Source organism: Hyperoodon ampullatus (genome assembly GCF_949752795.1).
Source record: "Hyperoodon ampullatus genome assembly, chromosome: 2".
Taxonomy (NCBI): domain Eukaryota; kingdom Metazoa; phylum Chordata; class Mammalia; order Artiodactyla; family Ziphiidae; genus Hyperoodon; species Hyperoodon ampullatus.
Window position 1 is genome coordinate 127,106,690 of NC_136915.1, and position 19,353 is coordinate 127,126,042.

Sequence of the window (19,353 nt, forward strand, 5' to 3'; positions counted from 1 at the left end):
TAGAACAAAAAATTTCACAATTTGTATGGAAACACGAAAGACCCCGAAGAGCCAGAGCAATCTTGAGAAAGAAAAACAGAGCTGGAGGAATCCGGCTCCCTGACTTCAGACTATGCTACAAAGCTACAGTAATCAAGACAGTATGGTACTGGTACAAAAACAGAAATATAGATCAATGGAACAGGATAGAAAGCCCAGAGATAAACCCACGCACATATAGTCACCTTATTTTTGATAAAGGAGGCAAGAATATACAATGGAAAAAAGACAACCTCTTCAATAAATGGCACTGGGAAAACTGGACAGCTACATGTAAAAGAATGACATTAGAAAACTCCCTAACACTGTATACAAAAATAAACTCAAAATGGATTAAAGACCTAAATGCAAGGCCAGACACTATAAAACTCTTAGAGGAAACATAGGCAGAACACTCAATGACATAAATCACAGCAAGATCCTTTTTGACCCACCTCCTAGAGAAATGGAAATAAAAACAAAAATAAACAAATGGGACCTAATGAAACCTAAAAGCTTTTGCACAGCAAAGGAAACCATAAACAAGACAAAAAGACAACTCTCAGAATGGGAGAAAAGATTTGTAAATGAAGCAACTGACAAAGGATTAATCTCCAAAATATGCAAGCAGCTCATGCAGCTCAATATCAAAAAAACAACCCAATCCAAAAATGGGCAGAAGACCTAAACAGACATTTCTCCAAAGAAGATATACAGATTGCCAACAAACACATGAAAGGATGCTCAACATCACTAGTCATTAGAGAAATGGAAATCAAAACTACAATGAGGTATCACCTCACACGGGTCAGAATGGCCATCATCAAAAAATCTACAAACAATAAATGCTGGAGAGGGTGTGGAGAAAAGGGAACCCTTTTGCACTGTTGGTGGGAATGTAAATTGATACAGCCAGTATGGAGAACAGTATGGAGGTTCCTTAGAAAACTAAAAATAGAACTACCATATGACCCAGCAATCTCACTACTGGGCATATACCCTGAGAAAACCATAATTCAAAAGAAGTCATGTATCACAATGTTCATTGCAGCTCTATTTACAATAGCCAGGACGTGGAAGCAAACTAAGTGTCCATCAACAGATGAATGGATAAAGAAGATGTGGCACATATATACAATGGAATATTACTCAGCCACAAAAAGAAACAAAATTGAGTTATTTGTAGTGAGATGGATGGACCTAAAATCTGTCATACAGAGTGAAGTAAGTCAGAAAGAGAAAAACCAATACTGTATGCTAACATATATATATATGGAATCTAACAAAAAAAAAAAAAGGTTCTGAAGAACCTAGGGGCAGGACAGGAATAAAGACACAGATGTAGAGAATGGACTTGAGGACATGGGAGGGGGAAGGGTAAGCTGGGATGAAGTGAGAGAGTGGCATGGACATATATACACTACCAAATATAAAATAGATAGCTAGTGGGAAGCAGCCGTATAGCACAGGGAGATCAGCTCAGTGCTTTGTGACCACCTAGAGGGGTGGGATTGGGAGGGTGGGAGGGAGGCAATATGTGGATATATGTATATGTATAGCTGATTCACTTTGTTATAAAGCAGAAACTAACACACCATTGTAAAGCAATTATACTCCAATAAAGATGTTAAAAAAAAGAGGCATGTTTTATATAGCAGAGCTGCATTAAAAAAAAAAACATGTGGCACGTATATACAATGGAATATTACTCAGACATAAAAAGAAACGAAATTGAACTATTTGTAGTGATGTAGATGGACCTAGAGTCTGTCATACAGAGTGAAGTAAGTCAGAAAGAGAAAAACAAATACCATATGCTAACACATATATATGGAATCTAAAAAAAAAAAAAAAGATTCTGATGAACCTAGGGGCAGGACAGGAATAAAGACGCAGACATAGAGAATGGACTTGACATGGGGAGCGGGAAGGGTAAGCTGGGACAAAGTGAGAGAGTGGCATATATACACTACCAAATGTAAAATAGATAGCTAGTGGGAAGCAGCCACATAGCACAGGGAGATCAGCTAGGTGCTTTGTGACCACCTAGATGGGTGGGATAGGGATTGTGGGAGGGAGACGCAAGAGGGAAGGGATATGGGGATATATGTATACGTATAGCTGATTCACTTTGTTATACAGCAGAAACTAACACAACAATGTAAAGCAATTATACTCTAATAAAGATGCTAGGAAAGAAAAAGAAAAGAAACAGTGATAGAGGGGAAAAGAGAAGAGGGTTTTTAATTAGAAAAATATGGATTCAGGGGTTGGGTGTGTGGGCAAGATGGACAAAGAGGGTCAAAAGCTACAAATTTCCAGTTATAAACTAAACTACGTCCTGGGATATAATGTGCAGCACCGTGACTATCATTAATAATACTGTGTTGTAGGTTTGAAGAGTAAATCTCAAACGTTCTCATCACAAGAAAAATAAAAATTAAACTTAAGAGTACAAACAGGGCTTCCCTGGTGGCGCAGTGGTTGAGGGTCCGCCTGCCGATGCAGGGAACACAGGTTCGTGCCCTGGTCCGGGAAGATCCCACATGCCGTGGAGCGGCTGGGCCCGTGAGCCATGGCCGCTGAGCCTGCGCGTCCAGAGCCTGTGCTCCGCAACGGGAGAGGCCACAACAGTGAGAGGCCCACGTACCGCAAAAAAAAAAAAAAAGAATACAAACACAAATACAACCTCTGAGTCCTACAGGATCATATGAACATAAATGTAAGTAAATACTATTTCTGCTGGTCCACTATCCAAATATCAATCAATACAATGAGCACTGAAAAGGTTATTAAGCTGTTGACTGCCGAGAAATTTAAGTCTGTTTTATTCATTTTTGTAATCCAGTTGCTCTACTTTCTAACTCCTAGCTCAACACTGAGCCTCTCTTCATCAAGATGCTTTTGAACAAAAGGCAAATATGTCCCTGTCTAGGAAGGATCATCACTTATATACGTACTGTGGATTACTGATGTCTACATTCTCCATCTGTACTGGGAGATGTGAACAAGGATTATCCTGGTGACAGGGAGGCGGAACCACACCCAGTGAAGTGCTCAGCTGTCTCTCAGAAAACATGCAATGAACCATACCTCCCTAGGCCATGCATGAGACGAGCCGCAGTTCTTAAAACACGCTTAGACCAGGACAGACAAGCAGAAAAATGAAACCATGGCAAGATAAGAGACACATGTGTCTGTCCACACTTGACTGGGCCTCAGGTAGTTCAGAAGATTGTTGTCACTGTTTACTAGGGAACTGACAGGTAGTATGACCAAGATAAAAACAGCATAATCCAAAATCAGAGAAAAAGAGCTTTGTAAATGGCAATTATAATAATGACAGAGATTAAAAGTAGTGTGCAGAAACTACAAAATCTCAAAAAAAAATACTATCATAAGACTCTAAAAGCTGAAAAATGTGAAAATGGTTGGTGCCAGGAGTGAAAGATAATCCGAACAAGAATGTAAACATCTTAAGAGAGCAGTGTCTAGAAGATCATTAATGATGGATGGATGCTGGCAAATCAAGATTGACTATATGCATTATGAGGGATACACCTGGTATTTTTTTGGCACCAACTGAGAGGACTTATGCACCTGTCACTTTCCTGATAAAGAAGTAATCCTAGCCAGACTGGCAGAACCTAGGTAAAATTATCAGCAAATACAATCTGTACCCTTAATTGTAATTATTCTCAAGTATGATTCTCACAAAGTAAATGTTATGAGCAATGCCTTGCTACTTCTAGATCACGGTTCTCAATCTTAGCACTATTGAAATTTGGACCTGATAATTCTTGACTGTAAGGTGATGTGTTGTGTTTGTATAGCAGCGTCCCTGGCCTCTACCCACTAGATGCCAGTAGACTCCTCCCTGCCAGTTATGACAACCAAAACTGCCTCTGGACATTACCAGATGTTTACTGGATGGAAAAAAAGTCACCCTGGTTGATAATTGCTGGTTTAGATTAATAAAACAAGATAGCCCCTGTTCGGTTTTAAGGAGAGACTTCCCACATTGCTACCTTGTAACTACAGGTATCTCTTGATGAAAAGTGGTCAGGATAGTGAGCCATCCTGCCACTGTGGTAGGCAGTGCACAACCCATGGCCATCACTACCATGAGGCACTTCTGATCCAGGTATCTGGAGTTGTTATATCTACTGTAATTAAAAACTTGAAATTCATATTTAGTTTCATTTTGTTTCCAGGCCTAATACATGAAGCAACAGTTGTACTCTAAGGCCATATTTCAGAGCTACTTTAGGTGATCATTCCTTTAAATATTCCAGTGGGTTTTGATGAAGCTCTCCCATAATCAAGGTTGCTTTAGCAAGTACACAAGCGCATGTCAAGCTACTTTCCCTACCTTTTGATCCTCAAAGGAGTATCACTAAGTGAAAAGGTGGAAAACCTTAGCAAAAACTGGTAAAATGATCAGAGTTTAAGTCTTTTAAAAATCCCAAGAGTTAATATAATTATTCTCAGTATCTCAAAAGCTTGAGAACAACTTCGTCTCTTTTTTCTGTCCAAACATGTCCAACATGTGAAAATGCCCTTACAATCTCATAACACTGAACCACTGTTTTGGTTCTACATTATTTCAGGATGACTATTTATTTGTAAAACACCCTTTTTGGGCTGCTAAATCCTGTCTTTTGCCTATTTTACCTCATTATTAGTAGGGAAGAAAAAATGGAATTCTACTAGCTTTTTGCTATTCTGGTAGAAGAAATAGTCATAAAAGTTAAAACTACTAAGAAAAGCCACATAAGTATATAAAACAAAAAATGAATATATGTAAATTTTATCAGCAAAAAAGTAAACTCAAATGTTTACAAACTTCATTTGCATTACCAATCCTTATTTATTAATAGCCAATAGTTCCATTTCTTTAATTTTTAGAAAAGAGAGATATGTTTCAGTCTGCGCTAAAACACCAAAATAATTTTCTCATTTCATAATAAATGCTTCCAGAGCTTTTATTACGTTGTTGCCTGTCTTGGTCTCAATGAGGCTGAGAGTTAAACACATAAGCAAACATTAGCTGTAGAGAATATGTGTGTGTGCATAAATATATACTGTATATGGCAAAGAATATTTTAAAATTTTAGAAAACATTTAAGAAAAGCAAAAGCAAAAAGAAGAAGAAATACAAGTCTGATGAGTAAAACTGAGAAAAAGAGGAACTTTTACTTAAGTAGTTATACACAGGTTTTCTCAAGTCTGCCAAAGGTCCTGATGATATCACTTCTGGTTAATTCAGTGACCAAAGTATTGACTAGCAAGATTAACACTGGCTTTCCACAGATGTGAGTCCTTCTGTGGAATGAAAAAAACACTTTGTAGGAATCAGAAAGATGCTCTATATTTTACTTGTGTACAATTGGCCCATCAATATTATCTTCAGTTTTATCAAACTAGATCAACTTACAAAGAAAAGGATCACCCCCCCAATTTTATATTTTCTTCCCATATTCAACCTGTCACTTTCTATGAACCTAGTTCCTTACTCTCATTTTTATAAGACAGAAACAGAACCATTATCATTCATGTGTTCCAATCCAGTGTTGATAGAAGGGACATTACAGATCCAGGGGTCTGAGGTAGTGCCTGAAGGCAAACCAAGCTCTCATGTGTTTTGCTTGACCCACACAGTATAGGACAAAGGGAAAAGAATAAGAGACAGGGAAGGAAAAAAGAGGGAGGGAGCAAGAAAGTAACTGGAATGATTTTAGAAAAAGCATAAAATGCCCAGTTTGGCCAGAGCCTCACCATTCCCTAGTGTCTTCCACTGACTCCATCACATATTTTGCCATCTGCTTGGCTCCTAAAGGCAATAATTCTCCACCTAGTCCAAACTCTTCATATTCCAGATGAGGAAACAAGAATCCAAGAACAGTTTATTAACTTGCCTAAGGTAACAGAGATGGTTATTAGAAAAGCAACAGTAAGAGTTGTAACTTGGATCCTAGTTCCACATTCTCTTCTCTGAATCTATCATACTCTTCCACAAATTCAATCTAGAGCCTAAAACACCAAAATGTTGAAAGAAAAAGGAGGAATCAGCATATAAAATGTATATAGAAAGTAAATTATGTATTCCTGTCTCGGTATAAGTTTGTTCCATTTCTTTATGCCCACTCAATCAAAGGTGGCCAGAAAGTTGGAGAATAGGTGAGTCATGTATACAGGTATAAAACTGTATCCATAGCTAACACTGCAGCAATAGACGAAACGTGATTCAGTTGTTAAGGCTGGGACACTGAATTTCTAACAAGTTCTCTCCTTCTTTCTAACATCATATCCCTACATTCAAGTGTACAAAATCTAAAACAGCCTGAATTTCCTGTTATTCTGGTTTCCCTGACCCTTTCTTGGCTATAAATTAGTTTATTTTATACCTCATGACCTTGCACTATGATGTGTTGAATTTAAATTAGAGGAGGGGTAGTTGCTATTCTGCCCAGTTATCAATATAATTCTGTGAGTCTTGAATTTTAGATGCCAAGAGTGAATGAACACCTAACCATATTGCCAGAAGACCTCCCAAGTCACTTCTGGTTCTAGATTAAACTCTGTGACTCCCAGGATACCTGGGATATGCCCACTTTATACCACACTGAAAACTTTCAGATCATCTACTATGTAGGAATAATATTACAGATCTGTGGGGCAATGAAGTTTTCTAGTTTTTCTGCCAGATCTCTTACTTTGAAGAAGTCTTTCAACCAGTCCAATTCTTACAGTGGGGGCACAGACAATCCAAAGCAGAAGTTATCCTTAGAGGGTGACTACATCTGAAAGGTGTCAGGGAAAGAATAAGAGGTGAGCATAGAGCCTGCAGTTGGGCTCTCTACTTCCATGGCTGCTCTAGGGTCATCAAACTCAAGGAGAGGCAAGAATTCTTAAGTTTTAAAAGCAAGAAAGCAACATTGACTCTGCTTTACACATCAGAACTTCAAATTCTTCATATACTACAATAGTACCAAAAATTGTGTTTAAAGTAAAGAAATGAGGAAAAGCTATATAAAATGAGAGACTATCATGGGAAAATTATAAAAGCATTTTGCATTTTTATATGCCCACTTCCTTGCTAAATACAACTGAAAGAATTAGTAATGATTACATGTACAGTTATTTAGAAACCAGAGGAATAACTTGTGAGGAAAGAGCAAGAATACCTATTACCTTTTCTTTAAGCATGAACTAGACAAGCCATTTTGGGGAAGTAATGGTGGATAGACAAAACCAAAACAAAACAAAAGAACTTTAAATTGCATTTTATCTGACTGCATAGTAACACAATTCTCAAGTTATTAGGCACAAAACGCTTAAAATAATGAAATTTCGTATACAAAATAATGCCACCATACTGTGTTTATTCAGAAAGACACATTTTGACATTAAAGGGAATTATCCTATCTAAGAGTGGTAATTTATACGTGTGAAGTGAAGAACTTCTGATCATGCTTCACTTCGATATTAGTTCTGTTTTGTTTCCTTCCATAAGCTATTATATAAACTAAATAAAACTAAAAATTAAAATGCTACTTAACAAACAATAAAATGAGTCCTGAAAACCCATGAAAAATTTCAAGTTTCATTTCTTGATTCATTGTTAAAACTATCACTAAAAATTAATAAAAAACAAACTAACTTTTGTCTCTGCTTTATTTGCTCTTGATTATAAATGTTTTCACTACTTTATATTGTTATAACACTAAATTTTAAATTTATTTTAAAATGAATTATCTTTGAATAAAAACTCTTCACTATAATTACTGAAAGTATTATCATGGGTATTAAATATAGTACTATAACATTAGTTTGAAATTAACTACTGCATCAAGTCTAATATTAAATAGCCTCTAATACTTAAATAAAGGTTCAAATTAAGGTCAAAGGAGGAGAAGCACTAGGAGAAACATAATGGAAAACAAGATTTTTTTATCAACCTCAAAAATTAAATGCCACTGGTATTATTGTGCACAGTATTTTTCTTGCTTTCAAATGAAAAGTTACAAGTGGTTATTTCTGTATCTAACAGCTCTTGAAACATCAGTAGGCTGATGAAGGTATTCATTCAGACCAATTATTTTATTCTTGCAGTTTGAATACTGAGAATGTTGATAGTTTGTAACACTGTTGACAGATGGAAACAATAAATAATAACCCTTTCAAAGTCTAGACTCACTAGAAGATACATTTGCTAATCTCCTTGAAAAATCTTCACTTTGCTACAAGTACCAATTATAAATAGCAGCTAACATTTAATGAGTGCTTATGTGCCAAGCACTGATATTCACCCTTCTTTTTTATCATAGTAATCTGTAATTATTTTGTTTATCGTGCTTCACTGCATTAATCCAGAGGCTCCCTGAGGACAGTCACTTTGTCTAGTTCCTTATGGTACCTCCAGCATTTGGTATGTCTAACATATAGTAGGCACTAAATTAATAAATGAGTCAGTGTTTTAAATGCTTTAAATATTTTTTAAGCTGTTGGTCATGGCCTAAATGGTTAAGAAAATGCAAAAGAACAGAAAGTAGGGTGAATTACATCTAGTAGAATAAATATTCTTTAATGAAACTTTTCTTTTAGTCTATATGTCTATGTCCCATACAAAATACATTTCTTACTTATGGCTAAGATTTAAAAAAAAAAAAGCCTGAAAATCACTGCTTTACATGAATTATTTGCTCCTCACAAGAACCCTGTAGACAACATCATAACTTCTACTTTAAAATAAGAGAAATGAGGTTTCTAGATGTTATATATGATGTTCAAGATGATAGAGCTATCTACAAGTATATCACTTCTTCAGCTACCCATAGGGTACTATAGTATTAAAACCTGAATTAACTAAAAAGTTTCAGTAATAGTAATTGTAATATGATTAATAAAGAAAAACATAGGCTTTTAAGGCAGACGGGCCTGACTGAATTTAATACCTGGCTCTGTCACTAACTAGCTGTGTCGGCTTTGGCCTAACTTAACCTCTTTGCACCTCTATTTCCCCATGTGTAGAAGAGGGACATTCACAAGATTGTAAGTTTTAAGTGATTTAATGTATGTAAATAGCCTAGACCACTAAATAAAAGCTGTTGTGATTAAAATAATTATTAGTGGGTTTTTTTTTCCTGGTCCAATAAATCACATTCAATCCACTACACCATAATTTGAATGTGTAAAAAGAGCGCATCAGGAATTTACTGGATTATAAAGTATGGGAACTGGGCAAAACTGGCATTGAGCCGTCCAAGAGTTTCTGCGGGCGCCGGGTAAAAAAGATGCCCAAGAAAAGATCAGGCAGTTGGTTCAGGTAACTATGGGAATCAAGGGAAACAACGTTGCTTAAACGTAAAAACAAACACAACTATTTAATCTTTCCACAGCAACATCCATCTTCTTCCTTTGCGTTCTGGCTAGGGCCGAACCAAGGTGTTAGGAAACGCCCCCGGTCAGCTCCCGCCCATTAGGCCCTGCTATCAAGGGGCTTAGGGCACAGAGGTTCCGAGCAACTCACCCCGGAGACTCCGTTGATACTGCCCCAGAATCTCCTCCAGGGCAGAGTTCTCCGGGGACTTCGCCATGAACACACTCGGGGCCCAGAGATGGGAGTTGTATGGGGAAGGGTCCAGTGTTCTCCCCTCGGAGAGCAAGTGGCCTCGGCCCCCGGAAGGGGCCCACCGACTTCCTGCTGCTGCTGTCCCTGGGGAGCACAGAATCCCAGACTGAGCTCTTCGGCCTCTTCCCACCCACGGGCCCTCGTGGTGAACGTCGGAAGTTGTAGTCCGCAGTGTCCGGGCCTACAGTGTCGAAGCTCCTAAGAGCCCTCCCAATGACACTACAATTCCCAGAGGGCAACGCGCTCCAAACTCAAGCTTTGGCGGTTTGGCGGCAAGTTCCGGTTGCCAAGAGACTCTTTGGAGGCTCCGCCCATTTCTGTAGCCCAGCCAGGCTTAGTCCTGCCTTCATCCCATCCTGCTGTCTGGACCACCTAACTGATAGAAAGGGCTCACTGAAAGCCTTTACTCTTCTAAATTCGCTTATATGCTGTTGATCCTTGAGCCTTCTCAAGAACGCAAATAACAAGCTCAAAACCCTTCAGCCGCAACATCTGCCAACAACGCGAAATAAATTCTCAAAAAAAGAAGCTCTGAATCTCCTTAACAGCGTAGATCGTGAAGGCGGCTGACACTACCAATCTTAGCACGCCCAGCGACCCGACCACAGTTTGGAGTTGGCGCACTGCCGGCTGGGAACTGTAGTCCTTGCCAGTTGCGGTCCCAGCTAAAGCCCGGTCCATTTCATTGTTGAAGCTGGTCTTTGGTATACGCCTGCGCAGTCGGCAGCTGGAGAGGCCTGTGGGTGAGACCCCCCCCCCCCCGCACAACCCCTTTTCATTGTCTGTGCTTGGCGCTTGCGCAGTAGGAGTTCGCCGGGACTGGGCCGGACCAGGGGTAGGGCTGGGCTCCTCGCCCTCTCCCCGGGCGCCTGCGCACTGGGCGGCCGCTCCTTGTTACCGCTATGTGCGGAGCGTGTGCGGAATAACGTTATTGCCCAGCGGCGCCGAGGGGCCGAGAGCTCGACCGCGGCGGCGGCGACGACGACAGGGTGGGGGAGGACGCTTGCGAGAGACTCACGGGACGCGGTGCGCCCCGCCCCCCCGTCCGGTCCCTCTCAGCAGTGAGGGGTAAGTGATGCGCTCCGATGCCCTCGCCTCCGCCTTTCCACATCCTTCTCTTCGGGTTTGCAGCGGGGGCTCGGGCGCGGCCCGCGGCGGGAGGGGTTGCGGGCCGGAGGCGAGGGGCGCTTCCCTGAGGCTTCGCGCGCCGCCCCCGCCCCGGACCTGGGACTCGGCGGGGGCGCCCCTCCCCCCCACCGCCCCCCAACCCTGCGTCCCCGGGCGCTGCGTCCCGGCTTCCCCTGCAAGTGTCCACGTATTGAGTCGTCTCTGGCTCTCCTGGCTTTGTGCAGCCCCCTCCGCCCCAGCAGTTTGCAGGGGTGCGGGCGGAGCAGCGGAGGGAGTGGCTGCGCTGCTGCTGGAGAAGGGGTTTTCCCGATCGGAGCAGCTCCCAATGTCGTTTCTTTTTGTGTGGTTGGTTTTGGTGTGTGGGGCGGTTTGGGGTGGTCCGGCGAGGAGCCTTTCGGACGCGTTGGGAGGGCGTGGAAGACGTGGTGTCACGCACCCCGCCAGGCGACAGCACCCGCTCAGGCTGTGGCTCTGTAGTAACCCGGGGGAGGAGAGAGTAGCTTCCTGTCGACTTCATTGTCCTGAGATTCAAATGTGGGCTTTGGTACGGGTCCCTTCATTTTATGTAAGGAAAAGAAAAATTAGCAGCTGCCTAACAAGGGGCGGGAAGATGTAGGATTTGTACCCTAAGTCATAGTATCTGTTTTTTTAGTGTTTAGCGGAGTACTTGGAGAATGTAAGCTCCTGGAAGACAAGGACAGTGCCTGTCCAAGCATTGCCAAGGTGATCAGTATAAAATTACTAGCTCACGATGAAGAATGGACCAGGAAGGGCCTGACGACGAAGCTGTTTGTGTAGCAGGAAAATGAACCAGCAGAATGTTTTTTCATAGGGTGGGTAACGCATTCACGTTCCTAAGGGAATAGGTTAGGCTACATCTTTCCGTTTTGTTTTTTAAGCATTCAAAATAAAACATAGGCCTGGTACATTTCTGTTTCTGAATTTTTTATTCATATTTTTATTCTCTTAATGAAAATTCACCCAGTTGGGAGAAATGTGGTGAAGCAGATAACATACTTGATTGAAAATATATCTTTTAAAATGATTTGATTATTAAGCTTACAACCGTTTGCTGGCGTTAAAACAAGCAAAAGAGAGATTGAAGCCGGATGGGGAGGAGCAGGTGGAGGAATGATGTGAGAGGAGAGAGTGACATTATGAATACGGTATCCAGATCTTCACTGATATAACCCTAGCTGGGTATGCTGCAATGATTTAGGAATTCACCTCTGGAAATATTACATTGCAAGTTACAAACCATTTTGTATTTTTCTGCCATTGTTTTTTAAAAAGTAAAACCAGTGCTGCTTTTACTTTTTCCTAACTTTGCAGATATTGAATTTTGGTGTTTTAAAACTGAAGAGTCTAAATGCATTTGACAGAGAAAGAGGAAGACATTAAAACTTGGAAAGTTAACTGACTTGGCTGTCCAAGCCAAACTGCTTAATGAAAGGCAGAGTCAAATAAAACCAAGGTCTCTTCTGCAGTGTGCTCTTTTCGGCTGTGTCCCCTAGTCCCCCAACCCTATGAAAATTTATGGAAAGCTTCTCTGCCTGCTCTTTGAGTTGTCTGTGACAATCAAGTTCATTGATACCTCATAGTTGTATTAGTCTAGTCTTTTTCTTTTGATGTGAAAGTAATAATTCTAATGAAGTGGAACTATAGTTTTATAAATTAACTTACTGATATAGGAAGAGATGTCTTAACATGGGCTTTTCATAAAAATGGAAACTGTTGGAATTTTTTCCCCACTTCTTATCAGTGACCATATTTTAATAATATTTTCTGCTATTCGGTAGTATTTTATAATATGATCAACTCTATAAACTCTGAAAAATGAAATTGCTACATAACAAGAACCCATGAAGTTCAGTTTTCTTCAATTAATGAATTTTATTATTTTCAGCTTAAACAAGAGCTTACTTTTTGAGGAAATAATTCATGTTGAACTTTTTTATTAAAATTGAATTTGTGCTCTTTTATTAAGTTGATTTTGCCATAAAGTGCTTTTTTGTTGTCTTATACTTTTTATCCCTTAACTGTATTTTAATAGACCTTTTTTTTAATAGATCTTTATTGGAGTATAATTGCTTCACAATACTGTGTTAGTTTCTGTTATACAACAAAGTGAATCAGCCGTATGCATACATATACCCCCATATCCCCTCCCTCTTGAGCCTCACTCCCACCCTCCCTATCCCACATCTGTAGGTCATTGCAAAGCACCGATCTGATCTCCCTGCGCTATGCTGCTGCTTCCCACTGGCTAACTATTTTACATTTGGTAGTGTATATATGTCGATGCTACTCTCACTTTGCCCCAGCTTTGCCCTCCCACCCCCACTCCCCTGTGTCCTCAAGTCCATTTTCTATGTCTGCATCTTCATTCCTGCCCTGCCACTAGGTTCATCAGTACCATTTTTTTTTTTTTTAGATTCCGTATATATGTGTTAACATATGGTATTTGGTTTTCTCTTTCTGACTTACTTGACTCTGTATGACAGACTCTAGGTGTCCACCTCACTACAAATAACTCAATTTCATTTCTTTTTATGGCAGAGTAATATTACATTGTATATATGCACCACATCTTCTATATCCACTCATCTGTCGATGGGCATTTAGGTTGGTTCCATGTCCTGGCTGTTGTACATAGTGCTGCAGTGAACATTGTGGTACATGTCTCTTTTTTTGTTTGTTTTTTAAATTTATTTATTCTATTTTATTTTTGGTTGTGTCGGGTCTTCGTTTCTGTGCGAGGGCTTTCTCTAGTTGCAGCGAGCGGGGCCACTCTTCATCACGGTGCGCGGGCCTCTCACTGTCGCGGAGCACAGGCTCCAGACGTGCAGGCTCAGTAGTTGTGGCTCACGGGCCCAGTTGCTCCACGGCATGTGGGATCTTCCCAGGCGAGGGCTCGAACCCGTGTCCCCTGCATTGGCAGGCAGATTCTCAGCCTCTACAGCACCAGGGAAGCCCACATGTCTCTTTTTGAATTATGGTTTTCTCAGGGTGTATGCCCAGTAATGGGATTGCTGGGTCATATGGTAGTTCTATTTTTAGTTGTATTTTAGTAGACTTTTAAAAAAGAATTAGTATATCTCTTAAATTTCAATTTACTTAAAAAATAATCTGTAATTCACCATGTGGAATTATATTAAATCAAACTTGAAATGTATTTTACTGTTAAATTTCATGGTGTGCTAAAATTACTTTGTATGGAAGTAAATAACCATCTGCATGTTTTCCAACTTTACACTGTAAAATTATCATGCGTTATGTCCATTAATGTAAATATCAAGGTGCTTTTAACAATTCTATGCTTAGGGATTTATTTGTTACAAGTATCAGTTTCTTGTTTCCTTTTATCACTTAAAAAAAAAAGGACCCAAAAACTACTTTTATTGGGCTTCCCTGGTGGCGCAGTGGTTGAGAGTCCGCCTGCCAATGCAGGGGACACGGATTCGTGCCCCGGTCCGGGAGGATCCCACGTGCCGCAGAGCGGCTGGGCCCGTGAGCCATGGCCACTGAGCCTGTGCTCTGCAATGGGAGAGGCCGCAACAGTGAGAGTCCTGCGTACCGCAAAAAAAAACAAAAAAAACACCCTAGTTTTATTGTTGCATCTGATATCATTCATCTAGTACTGAATACTGTGTATGTTTAAACTTGTCAACATGTTTTTTATTCAACAAAATTCTGTAGTGATTTTTTTTTCTTTATCATGAACATTGGGGGGTTAAGCAGTACACTGTTCTAATAAATATCTAACAGACAGCATGATGTTAAATTGCCAACTAAAATATCTGTATAGTTGTCAATTATTTTGCAAGTATAAGAAAAAAAGGAATTAAATACCATCTGAAAAATTTTGGTGGGTAGATAATATTGGCTGGAGCATTAAGTATTGATATGTTTCAGTAAGGAATGGGTTTCATCTAATGGGGAGAAACCTCAGACTATTTTTATTTCGTAAACTTTTGTTAATAACCAAGATTTCTAATAACTACCCTTGGTGAAATGGGTCTTTATTTACTCAGATATTTCTTGAGAGAAGTGCTCACCAATGAGGTAGCCAGTGTGGGCTATCTAAAAGAGTAAGAAAACATCTGTCTGGTAGTAGGCTTGATTAAACTGGATATATAGTCCAGTTTAGTTGAAATGATTATGCAACAGTATATTATAAATTCTTTTGCCAAAATGAATGACATAGTTGACATGTACTAAAAGTAAACCCCACTTTTGTGTCAAAGGTAGAAAGGAAACCAACAAAAGCAAGGTTATAAAAATTTCTTTCATCCAATAGAGATTATGTGAAGCATGGAAGTGGAAATGAATCCTAAGCGTGCATTTCTTAGGTTTGAAAAGCAAAGAACGAGACAGCAGAGAGTAAGTCCTTATTTAAGTATATAAATGGCTAATAAATAATAGAAAATATTATCCTTTGGAACATAATATTTACTGAATAAGTGAGTAATATCTACTATGTATTAAGCACTTACTAAGTGCCAGACATTGTGTGTGTCTATGCATAATTCATGCAGCAGTTGTGTAAGTATGATATTATTTTACATTTAAAGTTCAGAATACTTAAGGTCCAGAGTTAGTGAATAATTTTGCCTCTCTGTCACACATTATTAAGTGGTAAAGCCTATAACTGAAACTTTGTCTTTTTGACTAAAGCCAAAATTCTTCCCACTCATCTTTTTCAGTAAGTTATAAAAGGCAATATTTATTCCCTTCTAATTCACAAAATTTTAGAATTAGAGGAGACTTTAGAAATCATCTCAAACAATGTGCTGCTTACTACTAATATCCCTGAGATCTTATTGAGTCCAGCTTTTCCATGAGAAACACTTGCATGAAAAAATGGGCATAGGATGGTAATTTCACTTTTGAAAAATGTAATAGAAAGATTTTACTAAACTGAACTAGTATCTGCTTTACTGTGTAACTTCTTCCGTTGGTTGCAGTTCTGTCTTTAAGAGTAAGATACAGTAAGGTTTTTCTCAATATATTGGGTCTCTGTTAAGTTCTCCCTCTTCTAAATTAAATACTACAACCCCTACAATTTCATGTGATACAGTTTCCTTTACCTTCCTCATCTCTATCACTAGATACAATCAGTTTTGTCAGTGCTATTTTTTTTTTTTTTTTTTTTTTTTGCGGTACGCGGACCTCTCACTGTTGTGGCCTCTCCCGTTGCGGAGCACAGGCTCCGGACGTGCAGGCTAAGTGGCCATGGCTCACGGGCCCAGCCGCTCCGCGACATGTGGGATCTTCCCGGACCGGGGCACGAACCCGTGTCCCCTGCATTGGCAGGCGGACTCTCAACCACTGCACCACCAGGGAAGCCCAGTGCTATTCTTTTTTGTCCTGATTCTGTTTCCAGCTTTAGTTCTGCAGTTGTGGTCTGAATGCAGTGTATTGAAATTACCCCTTTTCTTAATTCAAGCCATACACTTGTGTTTATGGTCTAAAACTTCATTAACTCTAACAACAGTAATGTCTTGCCAGTTCTAAGCAAAAAAATGAGAGAAAAATGTTATGTGGCTTTTCAAGTTATATTTATCCAATTCAAGGAATTTTTTTTTTTTTACATTCTGTATTTCTACTTTTCTAATGTTAAAATAACCTTTTTTTATGAAATGATAGTGTTAGTAGGTGGTAAGTTTCTTTAGATATTTGTCTTCGGGTTTTGTTTTTGTGTTTTTGCATAAGCAATAAAAAGTTAGTCTTTTGGGGCTTCCCTGGTGGTGCAGTGGTTGAGAGTCCGCCTGCCGATGCGGGGGACGCAGGTTCGTGCCCCGGTCTGGGAGGATCCCACGTGCCGCGGAGCGGCTGGGCCTGTGAGCCGTGGCCGCTGGGCCTGCGCGTCCGGAGCCTGTGCTCCACAACGGGAGAGGCCACCTTTGTAGTTTCCTATTTTGTTTTTTGAAAAATTTGTCTGGAAATCACTGATGTAGGCAACATAAACCCACATCTTTTGTATGTTAAAATCTTTCCCATTCTGTATATACATGTAGATGATGTTTTTTAAGCAATATGTACCTTTAACCCTTTTAATTATCATCTACTGGAGTGTAGTTAAAACTTGAGATCTTTTTTTAAATTTTATTATTTTTGGCTGTGTTGGGTCTTCGTTGCTGCGCACAGGCTTTCTCTAGTTGTGGTGAGTGGGGGCTACTCTTCATTGTGGTGCGTGGGCTTCTCATTGCGGTGGCTTCTCTTGTTGTGGAACACGGGCTCTAGAGCGCAGGCTCAGTAGTTGTGGTGCACGGGCTTAGTTGCTCCGGGGCATGTGGGATCTTCCCGGACCAGGGCTTAAGCCTGTGTCCCCTGCTTTGGCAAGCGATTCTTAACCACTGCGCCACCAGGGAAGTCCTTGAAACCTTCTTGAATAATGATTCTGTCATCCAAGGGGTTAGCTTCTCTTCCTGGCTTTTTGACATTTACAAATTTAACAAGCAAGGTGTCTTATGTCTTCATCTTGTGCATGTATTGGATATAGCCAAGGACATACCATGCAAATTTATAAATAGAATAAAAGTTATATAAATAAAGTATGCTGGAGGAAAAAGGTGACACAAAGATAATGAAAACCATTTCAATGTTTTGTTTTTAGTTAAGGAGAAAATCATTATATTCTCTAGTACTAAGGGAGTTGGTTGAAGCTTACTGTCTGGTGGAGATATGGATAATTATATAATTATATGATATGAAGTCAAGTAAGCGTAGATGCTGTGAGTAAAAATAAATTAGAGTAAAGAAATAGAGAGTGGTGGACTGCTATTTTTTATTTATGTTTAAACAGACATTCAAATAACATTAAAATGGTTCAAAAAAATTAAACGATATTTTAAAAACAAACAATGTGAAAAATCCTCCCACCCATCTACCTTATCTGCTGAGTTAATAGGTAACTTTTCATGTACCCTTCCCGTGAATTTGTTTTCAGTTTAAGTAAATACAGTATATATTTTTAACCTACTTACCTCCTTTTACACTAAAGATAGCCTCTTTATACAAAAAAGAGGCATATTGAGAGCTACTATTTTAGTGGCTGGTTAGGGAATACCACTCTTTGAGAAGGTGTCATTTAGCAGAGACTTATATTATGTAAGGAAGCACACCATGTAGATATCTGGTTGGAGAGTGCTCTGGTCCTGGACAGGAGTGGGATGAATGAATTCAGAGAACAAAGAGGCCACTGGCTGGAGATGAGTGAGCAAGAGGAAGGAAGAATCGGAGGAAACGAGGTTGGATAGAGATTGTATTGGTTGACTTTGTTTAAAATGCCTTGAGAGTTCATTGGAGTGTTTTGAGAAGGGGAGTGACAAAAGAATTGGCTTACATTTTTAAAATATGGTTCTGGCTGTTTTGTGGATAATAGACTGGAGGGGAAAAGAATGGAAACAGGGAGATGAGTTAAGAGACAATTGGAATACTTTAAACTGAGGTGTTAATGGTTTAGACTAGAGTGGTAGTGGTGGAGATAGTGAAAGTTATTAGGTTCTGGTTTTAAAAAATCAAGAGTTTTGGACATGTTAGGTTTGAAATGTCTATTAAATGTCCAAGTGGAGATAATCAAGTAGGCAGTTGAATACTCAAGTCTAGATTTCAGAGGAGAAGTTGGGACTGAAGATATTTAAATTTTAAGCATCACCAGTAGACCATATTTAAAGCTCTAGGACTGGAAGACATCGCTTAGGTTGAGAGTTTGAGAGTAATTAGATTAAGAGGTCCAAGAAAGAATTGTACCTGATACTCTCCAATAGTGAAAGCTTAGCAAGAGAGAAGGAGCCATCAAGGATTGAAAAGAGGTGGCCAGTGAGGTAATGAGTGTGGTGTCCCAGAAGACAAGTAAAGAAAGTATGTTTAGGGACTTCCCTGGCAGTCCAGTGGTCAGGACTCTGCGCTTCCACTGCATGGGGCCCAGGTTTGATCCCTGGTTGGGGAACTGAGATCCCGCAAGCTGTGAGGTATGGCCAAAATAAAATAAAATAAAGTAAAAATTTTTTTTTAAAAAGTATGTTTAGAGATAAGGAGTGATCAGTCAACTATACCACCTTTAATCACTTAAACATTTCTTAAGAAATCAGGTTATATCCTTTTTCCTTGTTAACTATCTCTGAAAAAGTTATTATCAGACCTGTCTTTATTCTCATTTATCAGTGAAGATGTTCTTTTTTTTTTTTTTCTTGGCTACGCCATGCGGCTTGCAGGATCTTAGTTCCCCACCCATGGATTGAACCTGGGCCACTGCAGTGCAAGTGCCGAGTCCTAACCACTGGACTGTTAGGGAATTCCCGAGATGTTCATTATTATTCTCCCCCAGAAACTACTAAATCTAAAGCCATGAACAAAGTTTTACTCACAAATATATTGCTGCTGTTTCTTAGGTCGATGGATGTGGCTTCTTTGCTACTGAGTTTTGTACAGGGGAGATGGTTGCTGTTCACTGAGAAGAATTTGCTATCAGGAATTGCTTCAGAGGCATTAATTGTGTGATCTTGGGCATGTCACATCATTTCAGAAGTTCAGTTTCTTCATCTGTAAAATAAAGCTGGCAGTAGTCC

The 19,353-nt window shown here is 39.7% G+C and overlaps 2 protein-coding genes across 2 annotated transcripts in view; one reads left to right on the plus strand and one right to left on the minus strand.

Moving 5' to 3' along the window:
- Positions 1-9,617, minus strand: part of SDCCAG8 (SHH signaling and ciliogenesis regulator SDCCAG8) — a gene marked incomplete at its 5' end in the record, with an annotated part of 265,292 nt that extends 255,675 nt beyond the window's left edge. Inside the window, one exon of the mRNA XM_079726777.1 lies at positions 9,551-9,617. Coding sequence (XP_079582903.1) covers positions 9,551-9,617 — 67 coding nt within the window. The remainder of the gene's footprint in view (positions 1-9,550) is intronic.
- A 962-nt stretch (positions 9,618-10,579) lies between these two features.
- The window catches only part of CEP170 (centrosomal protein 170), a gene marked incomplete at its 3' end in the record, with an annotated part of 135,680 nt that continues 126,906 nt past the window's right edge, over positions 10,580-19,353 (plus strand). Inside the window, exon 1 of the mRNA XM_079698161.1 lies at positions 10,580-10,720. The remainder of the gene's footprint in view (positions 10,721-19,353) is intronic.